Genomic DNA, 10,364 nt, shown 5'->3' on the forward strand with positions numbered 1-10,364 from the left:
TTTTTTCATCCACTTTAATTTCCATTAATGTGTCATTACTTTATTTCATTTATTAAGCACATGCAATTTCCCTATGTTGTCCTTGGTGTCAGTGTTTGTTGGCTTCTCATTATATGACTATATATATATATATATATATATATATATATATATATATATATATATATATATATATATATATACACACTTAAAATCTTGGTCCAAGATACCTGGTACCCGCCGTATATATATGTATTGTAGCGAACAAGATAGACGCCATAATGGACCATCCCCTCCAGCGCTTTCCAGCGGGGTCAGGCTCTCCTGCGCCAACAGCCCATCCGTATTGCAATACATACGGTGTCGGCATCCGGCATGCGGCGCCGGAGCCGACCGTTTCGCGAGAGCAAAAATCATTCCGAACCACGCAGGCCGTCCGCCTAGCTCGGATGCGTTACTGAACTAACTGTAACTCTCAAAGTAAAATGCCTCAGAACAATAATAAAGTTCCAACTACACACTACCTGCACATATCGTAGCGTCGAATTGTACTTGAACATAGTAGCTAATGTAATTCGTTTACACGAAAACATGACACAGGCCCCTTTTCCACCGTTTCAACCATTCATAGAGCGGCGCGCCCCAGTAAGTTCCTTGCAACACCACCATCTAGATGGCGCACGCATCCGTGGCAGCGGGCCGTCGAAAACCTTAAAGCTCGCATTCGTGCATAGCGTTCACCGGCAGCGTTTCTGAGCAAATATTACGGTTACATAGGATGTAGTTGCCGGAAAGTGAGGAGCAGTCAGGGGTCTTTGAATGCTATCGTGATCCGCTCTTAAAGGCAAAGCTTAAGCGTCCTCAAAATTTTTCTTATGCACATTGTCCACGTATGCGTCCGTTACATAATTGTTTCCGTAACATGCTTGTGTCTTAGCTGTCCTCTGTTCGAATCCTACCTCCAGGCAATCTCATTATTATTCACCCAAATTTTTATGCAACCGTGCTTAGTTCGAAATGATGAGTGTGCAAAGTCATAAAGCCTACTGAAGTCTAAAGGAAGAAGTGTAGGCAAATCCATGTAATAAGCAGCAATGGTATGCTGGCTGAATCACCCGGCTTTTAGCTTGTGTGCACCCTAGCAGCACACTTCTCTCTAGTAAATATTTTATGAAACTCTCTGTTAAGACGGTCAATGAGCTCGTTACCTGCTTCTTCCCAGCACAATCTTTAGATGGCTCTAGCCTATTAAACGTGTTCGGTGTTTGAGGCCAAATACGTATCTAGAGTGCCTACAACTCGGCAAGAAAGGTTTGCAATAAAAACTTCGCTTTAAATATCAATTTTACAGCAGCGACAAAGTTATGGTTTGAGCAGCAGCCACTTCTGACGAGAGAAAGGCAGTGGGATGACTGCGTAACTTCGTACTTTCACGTACGCATGCAGAAACAGCTTACCGACTCCACTGGACATCATGGACATTTCATCTGTAAAAATAGAGCGAAAATAGTCTTTACACAAAGACCACAGTTACCTTCTCCAAACTTCAGTTTCCATGACCATATTAATCTCATCGCGCCTTTGCATGTGCTCTTCATGACGTATATACCTATCACGCTAACCAAAGTGTAGAGCAGTAACTAGTGATGTGTTTAATTTCAGGTGGTGTCAAAGTGCATGACAAGGCTGTGTCTAATATGATCGTTTTGTGAAAGTGTACGACAATGTGAACAAAATGCGTGTACGTCTGCGGCTGTCTTTGGCAGCGTGGTCGCGAAGGGCTCCCTCAAGCCATCCCTGAATGATTTTTCCCTTCGCCTGCCATCACAAGTATATGGAATAACCCAATAAAGAATCAATCATTGAATATATCTGATTCAACGATGCCTGTCAGAGAGTTTTGTTACGTAACATCGACGTAGAATAATATGACAATTCCACCAATTTGGGTGTACTGTTCTATTATTGAACGACTTACCAGGACTGTTGAAGTGCGCAATTTCAAGTCGCATACTTTCATCACTGACATATTTATTGACCTCGCTTACATCACAGATGCGTGTGTGCGCTCGTAGATGCCAGTTAAGAGAACGAAGAAGAAAATGTGTGATATAACCGTTTGTGATAATTCAGTTCAGTTACAGGTGGACACAAAGATACAGCAGTCAAGAGCAGGGAAGTACGGAGGCCTCGGCGCCTTGTGTTTTGGCATCCTTTGTTTTGTAATTTGTTGAAGTCTTGCTTTGCGCAGTTTCTGTACAATTATTTCGGTGGGGTGGGTTAAATTCTCACTCGTCGTCTGATGCAATAACCAAAACGTTTTTGAAGACGAAATCAATGACCGAAGAAATGAAAAAAGTATGCATGAGTGAATGATTAAATACAACAGCAAATGTTGGACGAATGAAGCAAACCCATTGACTTACCGTCCATAGAACTGAATCCGGTTTGTTCTGAAAGTGTAATTTCATCCACACATTAGTATTCATAGACATGAGGTTTGTGAAAATGTTCTGCAGTTTTTCTGGGCCACAGCAGAGCTCACCGGTATACAGAATGACAGACAGGTGATAGAAGAAGGAAAGCTGGGGCTACTAATGCTAATAAATTCCAAGAACACATAGCATGCACAACGGAACGAGCCACCGACGCAGATCACTCTGAAAATTAGGCTGCGCTCCTGCGCGGAGCCGCCACATACGCACCTGCAGCTAGAGTTGAACGCCGTTCAAGCGCAATACCTGACGCCGTCGCAGTTTCTGCTGCTCTGGCCAACATAGAAAGTCCTTTCAGCTGGGCTCTGTCAGTATTAGCCCCGAGAACGAACACGGGCGGCGCTGCGAGCGCCGCTCGCGTGACGTCAGGGCACGGACTCGCGCCTGTCGTCTGCTACAGTTCGGGCGTTGTCCGGGCGCTTTCTGCGGTGTTTTCGTTTGTTCGCCCTCGTTCTCTCTGCTTGCATACTTATGGTGGTCGTCTCAAATATATTTTTACGACGTCTTCCTTTGCGAACATTTATTCAAAGAGCTAATTTCTTAGTCAACAATGCAGCTCTCGAAGGCAACGCTACAGTGCCAGCCGAAGCGACGCAGACCAGCCCATTGCTGGTTTTTCATGCGCGGATAGACAATCGCAAAAGCATAGCCTATAGGAATCCAGTTATGATACCATACCTGCCGCGGTGCAACAAGTATGTCACAAAGGTGGCTATATATGACTTCTACAGCAGTTACGTTGATTTTATTCCGCTAAAATAGGTTTGCTCACGACGGGTAGTTCATGGTATAATATCGAATTTTGCATTTCCTCACAGAAACGCTCGGCAGTAGCACGGGGACTTAACTAATACTGGAGCTTAGATTCTACACGCCTCACTTGCTTCTTTAACTGCCTGTCAACATTAGGCGGTTCTTCACGTGTTTACTTTTTTTAAACGGCGGAAATTTGAAGTAAAGTTAATGAAGGCTTACAGCTATTTACGGAGTACAAATGGGAATGTACCAATATATATTTCCTTTTCCGTGTTACACGTTCAACTCACCTCTTTAGGGCGCGTTTGTTAATGATTAATAATGCAAGTTATGTTCCTCTTTTTTTGTCTATATTACCAAGTGTATATCCTTTAGTTATTTCAGTGCCGCAGTGTGTTTTGCATTGTTATTGTGGAAATATTTCACTGTTCTTTCATATATTGTATAACTGCAATGTTTTATGGCCACTACATAAATGTAATTTATATGGCGCTTGATGTGTTACCCCATGCAGCCATATTGTACCTAAGGGGGTGAGGTTACCTCAAGCCGCGTCTGTGCGACTTTTTTCCCTCATCCACCTCCACTTACCACTCCTCTGTACATGTGTGTGTGTAAATGGAAATTAATAAATCAAATCAAACTCACTTGAGAAATTTACTGGTGCTTGCTGCTTGAGGAATATACATGACCAATCTGTTTGGCGAACTGACACAGGCTGCTCGGCCCAATTTTTTTAGTGAAGTATGCCTGCTGGACCGCATAGCTGCAGCCAGAAAGAAGTCGAAGCGTCAATGATTAGTAGTATGGGACATATTGAAGATATCGAAAATCCCCCGGAGGAGGGTCAGAAATCAAGTGAAAGTATATGCAAGGCTTGTGGTGCTTTCTTTATGAATGTTTGCGATTGGATTGGAGCAAACTTAATTTGCCTGCAAGGTTCTCTTTAATGTACCGACGAAGCGAATAGTTTGTATAATTGAATAACGCTGGATCGAGACATGGTGAGACAGAAGGTGCTTGAATTTTCCTTTTGTATACAGTAAATCTAAGCTGCGGTGTAGTAGCTCGAGAATACTTTAGCCATTCCAGTTGGCGCTGTAAAAAACATGCTTTATGGTTTTAATTCGAAGTTGTAGTGAACTGATGGGTTTCGCGAACATAGCGTGCCTCTCCATACGGACAGTCGATTGCTACCATTACGTGATCAGGGGTGTGCCATATTGCCTATAAAGGCTACTGAGGGCCACTATGAAACATTTCATCACTTTCAATTGAGTGGCTCTCGATCTTAACAACGAAACTTTTCTCTCAGGTGATTGCTACTATGGTGTTTGTGAATTAACTATGTAGATACTCTACATGACGCGCCGTCGTGTTAGCAGCCATGAGCAATTCGTTTTTTGGAGGCCTGTTTCAGAGGGGGATGAAAGTAGCAGCAAACTTTTTCATAAGAAATGCGCGCCTAACTATTTTTTTACGCATTAATGAATGGACATATTTGAATAGAACAACACACCAGAGTAATAGGATTCATGATGAGAGCTTCGCTGGGCAGTGTCTTTCTAAAATCAGATAACATGTTGACGCCAATTACCAAATTTTTCTTCCACGTAAAATGCAATGCCTCACATAGCTAAATACTAAAGTAATGTTAAATGTTTAGCGAAGCATCATACACAACTTCGCGCGTTGAATTTGCAGATATTCTTTTTTTAGCCAAAATTTACCGATAGACACGGCGCATATATGCATTGCAAAACCTAGTAGACCCCTTTAACGCTACTTAGCTTGCGATATCCAAGCCGCAAAGTTTCTCGACTCACACGCTTTTGAAGAAGAAACTTTGGTTAAGGTATGGCAGCTGAAAGAAGCCGACGTATTCTTCAATACGTACGGCTCGAGCCACCCATACCCCAAGCATACACGAAGGGAACGAGCGCGCGCGGCAGCCGAGCGAGCCGGAGCGAGCGCCGTCCTGGCCGTGACGTCACTCGCGAGAGGGCGCCACTCCTAATTCTCGGGGCTAATAGTCGCCCTGCCCCAACAGTGAAAATGCACTATTCCTCCAGCGTATTTCACTGGCCTTAGCAACAAGGCTCCAGCAAAATTCTCACGTTTTCCTTATCCGGCCTAGTGTAAGCATGGTAAGCCCACAGGTGCCCTCCTAGCTCTTTGCATGGCGCCTCCGGGCTTACAACTCTGTACTAATCTGCCTCTAGCCACTCAGTGGGTGTCATCAGGTGAAGCGTGACCGCGGCATTCGGGACTACGATATGTTGTCATCTTGCTACCTAAAAACAACTTCTTGGCCCTATTAAGGCTGATATTTTCTTTGCTATCGACTTCAAAAGGCGGGCTCTTCCACAAGATCTCGCATAGACGAGGAACTGTTGCCTCTGTCAGCGAACGTCATATTGCCATGTGAGCGCGTATGCAGGTATTCGTCTCAGCTCCCACGGGCCTGCAGTTTTTTTTTAGGCCTTATCCTGTTAAGTGCGAGCCATGCATTCACGAGGTTCAAGTGTGTAACACTAGCACCGCATTAATTATTAAGTGCCTAAACTCTCCCTATGAATGTTTTAGCCTGTTGGAAGCCTGCAGACATACTCGCCAGCTGAGTGTCGATGACACCTATAACAAAACACGGACACGTAGGCATGTGGCAGCTTGCAAAAAAGGATATATTGACGCTTCTTCTCCATGAACCCGATATGCAAGAAAGCGGAAGGCTATAGCAGGAATACACACCATTCTAGGAAAACCGTAACTCACTAGCCTGTTGTTTTATCACCAATCGTCGTCAACTTCATTGCATATCCCACACACCTAACATCACCTCTAGAAATGCTGCAACAATAAAGTAAAACCAAAAATAATTATAGTGAAGCAAGGGCTGGAGAGAAGCATTTTTTTCACTCTAATTGAAGGGCAGAGATGAAAAGTAAAGAGAAATTAAGGTGGGCGTGAAAGCAACTTCCCACCTGTGAAAATAAAAACCACATCCATCTCAATATTCTTGTACTACCCGTAGCTTAGGAATCTGTCCCTACCCCCAGATGGGACAGCTGAGTCCTCTTTTGTGTCTGTTATTTTTTTACTTGCTGACCATCGTCCGCCGACCCACCACTTACGTCACAACCAATCAGCAGGTGCCCCACAAGGGGCCTTCTACATATTAGCTTAAAAAACGGGGAGATTCCGCACACTTCTTTTCTACCCTCCCCTATACCTTCCTCACCCCTTCCCTGTACAGCGGTGTTAAGGTGCCGTCTCACGAGAGGCAGTTGCGGCGCTGCACTTCCTCTTTACCTTTCAAATTAAAAGCCACTCACACACACACAGTCCACGTCACTTTCTCGTAAGAGTCCTGCTATCAGGCGCCTAATAGCCCCAGCTTTATACACGCCTGACAAGTGCAAACAATGCGACTCTAGAGCCACCTTGGAACATATCCTATGGAAATGTACAGCTATAATACAGGATAACTGTGATGCCGCCTCAAACAGCGACAGCCTCCGCGTACGCTGGTAGTCCGCGGTGCTCAGCTTTTACCTGCAGCACCAACTCTGGGCTTTTCAGCGAGCCGAGGAAGGCGCCAAGGGCCAACAACTTTTGGCCGAAAGCTAGGTGGTGTCCAGGCCCACCCAACCCAAATCGCAGGGCATTCAATAAAGTTATTTGAACGAATGAAGCTGCTACAGCATCCACTTTCTTTGCGTCGAGCCATCGCCGCGCTGCTGGTCGCTAGGACTGACGGTCCGATTGCTAGCGCTATACAACTCTCTCTTCAGCTCTCTTAATGAAGTAACTAGTTAAATAACGCACACCTGTATCGCGTGCTGGGCTACGAGAAAGACTTTAAAAAATTATATGATAGGGATTTAGGGAAAGGAAGGACGATCGCTTACCCATGGTTGCACTGAGGAAGGTTGCTAGGCGCAGTTGTCACGTCTTCTCTTCTCTCGAAATACTGCCTCCTACCCACTACGGGGGATTGTCCAAGAAGCAGGGGGTTTATAAAATAGCTGTAGATGAAAAGAAAGCCTAGATTTTAGTGGCACATACCCACTGGGGAATTCGCCAACAACCAGGTAGGGAAATATACCAATAAGAAAAAATAAATATAAGTTATAGTAAACAATGTTTATTTATGATTTTAAAAGAATGAAGTTAGAAATTAAAACAAAATTCAGTTAATCTAACTAATTTTACTGAAATATAGCAAACTCTTAATGCTTTGTTTTATAGTCAGTATCTTTCTGAACCTGCCATAAAATCTTGGATGGCATCGCGCACATTGTTGTCGATGTGCCTAAGGGTCGAGGCTCGCAAAGATAGTGCATATTGAAATAAGTGTTATCTAAGAAGGCGGAATGGTGTCTATAATGTTCTTTTTCGCAGTTCAGGATATTGTTGACAATCAATGGGCAAATTATGTATTGGTTTTGGTTCCCCACAAGAAGAGGTCCTAAAACCTGGCCAGATCTGTGAAGGTAACGTTTCCTCAGCGAATCTGCCATTACGTTTGTAAATAGGCTCTTATGTCCAGGTACCCAAACCAGTCGAATCAAATCTGAAGGAGGGGCCAATAGCAATTTGATAGCTCGCGAAACCTGGTGGTCATCAGAAACAGCGAGGGTCGAGCACAGTGACAGACAATCCATCACAACCACTGTGGAACGTGTTGATGTATTCAGCTTGCGGAAGGATGTAATTACAGCTGAAGATTATGCTAGAAAGATGGGTATGATATCTTGAAGGCGAAGAGAAAATGACTTATGAAGAATAGGGGGAGATATTCAATGTCCCCACTCTTCACTTTGGGAAGCGTCAGTGGCAATGCCTATCTTGATCGGTATGTGAAAAAAGTATTAATTTAATATGGAGTTTACCATGCAGTAAGTTAGTGCCTTTGCGTTGTTGTCAAAAATATTATTGAACTGAACTTTAAACCAATGAATTTTGAATGGCCGTGACCATATATTCGACAATGCAAGGCGCTTTACAGGGTATCCCACGTAGCTTCAGCCAAGCATCGAAAATATGCAAATGCCACGTAGCTGTACAGGTAATATTGACAGGCAATGTGGACAGGTAACGCGAATATAGGGAAAATTGCCCCGTCACAGCCCACCCGAGGCATTTTCCGTGCATTTAGGGCCTTTTCTTTCGCGCTCGAAAAACCACTTTTCTCTAACACGTATCGAGCAACAGAAAGCTGTATCGACAGTTTTTTTTTATGCTGCTCTACAATTTTCTCATTAACACTTTTCATCTAAGTATAATATTAGAGAAGTTCAATAATTAAGTCATCTTATTAGGTTGACTGTCAAGATTAATCAGAGTGTTTCCATGCGACGGCGAGCAAAATTACCTTCGTTGTATACTTTTAATGTTTGGCTCATGTTATGTGGGGCACGCTGTATATAAGAAACAAATTTCGTTCTGGCGAGAGGATATATACAGAATCATACCTCATGGACAATTTTAGATGCCTACACTGACTGAAAATATTTTGGTGCGTGGCAACTTAGAATGACTAAAGGACGGATCTTGATCCTGGATTTCTCACATAATTATTACAAAGCACGTTATGCCATCACTTAGCCTTGATTCTTACCCTCACTTATTCCTCCATTTCCACATTTTTCTGCCTTTCACTGCCACTCAATTTACTATTCTATTTCAGAGTTATACGCATATACCAACTATACGATCCTTTTTTCTTGTGTACATTTGCCCACTCCAGTTTTCTCGCCAGACACCCCGCTGTTCGTCCTTCCGTTTTTCCGCTCTTCGTCCTTCCAGCCAACAATGCCTGCAAATAAATAAATAACATAAAAATTCGCTGGGATAGTTGCAAGGGTATGAGACCCTCGGCGATGAATGGGCTGAAAGCATCCGTAGATGTTACATCAGGAGCAGAAAGGCGCTGACGCCAATGACGGCCGTAGGGGACGCTTCATCAGGGACGGATACAATCTGGATAGAATCGGTGGTCTCGACGAAACAATGTGAGTGGGGATGAAAGCGTGTTATAAACGGGCACTGTGCTGTAACCGGCGACGAGGTCAAGTACAGCAAAAGGCAGAGGAAGGGCTATTCCGGCAACGAAGATGTCGTATTGCGTGAAAAAGACCATTCCATAGTCGATAGCACCGCGAGAGACTGGTACAAGTGCTGACAAGCATGGCGGTATATCGGTGTGTTCCTGATGGCAAGTTTAGCAGAAGAATGTGGATCAATGAAGGTGAGGTCACTGAGTTGGTTAATTCCAATTCAGCGCGAGCGCAATCGTTTACAGCGGTGTGAGATGAGAGAAAATCACACCCTATAATAATTGCCTGGGAGTATGATGAGATCACTAAACATTCTGTAGTGTACATAATGTCTTCAGTCACGACACGGGCTGTACAGACTGCGGTTGGTTCAAAGGATTGAGCACTTTCAGACCGAAGTGGCAATGCAGAAAGAGGTGTCCTTACCTAACCTAGTGCTCGGCGAAATCTGGCTTCCGTAACAGAACCAGCTGCGCCGGTATCAACAAAAGCGACTGCAGCGACACCTTCGACAAACACTTCAATAAAATTAGCAAGTAAGGAACGAGGACTTCGGCACTTATAAATTTCCGCAGTTCTTTCCTCGGGAACTGCGTCGCCAAGTTTCCCTCGATGTTAGAGATGTGACACCGACGAATCGGTGAAAGCGACCGGCGACGTACGGATGGCGATCAGCTATAGTCGAAGAAAGGACGATCGCTCAGAGTACGAGAGGCCGGTGGGTTGGATGGAGTGTAATTTTCACTGGAGTCAGCCGGATAGCGGAGCGCCCGGAGATCATTGTCGATTGTTTGCATGCGACGGCAGAACTTTGCGACGTGTGCGGGATAATTACATGCAAAGCATATACGCCGATTGTAGTGCGTGCGCCACTGGGTGGAAACAAGAAGGCCGGCCCAGGAGCTAGAAGGACAAGGGCGGCGCACGATCTGCTGAAAGGGTCGTATCGGCTCTTGGCGTGGCCTGGCAGCTACCGGTGCATAAGTTATTGGAGCGCCCACGGGCAGGTGGTGCGTCAGCTACTTCTTGAATGACGTTGCGCTGAGCAGATGGTGAAGGACTAGCCGGCAAC

General features: G+C 44.5%; 1 protein-coding gene across 3 annotated transcripts in view; it reads right to left on the bottom strand.

Moving 5' to 3' along the window:
• Positions 1-7,219, bottom strand: part of LOC139057936 (uncharacterized) — a 117,493-nt gene extending 110,274 nt beyond the window's left edge. The window contains exons 1-3 of one of the 3 annotated variants that reach the window (XM_070536739.1): positions 7,142-7,218; positions 2,406-2,432; positions 1,437-1,466 (exon numbers count right to left, since the gene is read on the bottom strand). In XM_070536739.1, the coding sequence (XP_070392840.1) occupies positions 1,437-1,466; positions 2,406-2,432; positions 7,142-7,145 (61 nt within the window). In that variant the 5' untranslated portion in view covers positions 7,146-7,218. Of the gene's footprint in view, positions 1-1,436; positions 1,467-2,405; positions 2,433-2,684; positions 2,721-7,141 lie in introns of those variants that run through there. The other 2 variants (XM_070536740.1, XM_070536742.1) reach the window with 2 other exon arrangements.
• Between the last annotated feature and the right edge of the window lie 3,145 nt (positions 7,220-10,364).

The sequence above is a fragment of the Dermacentor albipictus genome, chromosome 3 (assembly GCF_038994185.2).
Source record: "Dermacentor albipictus isolate Rhodes 1998 colony chromosome 3, USDA_Dalb.pri_finalv2, whole genome shotgun sequence".
NCBI classification, from domain to species: Eukaryota; Metazoa; Arthropoda; class Arachnida; order Ixodida; family Ixodidae; genus Dermacentor; species Dermacentor albipictus.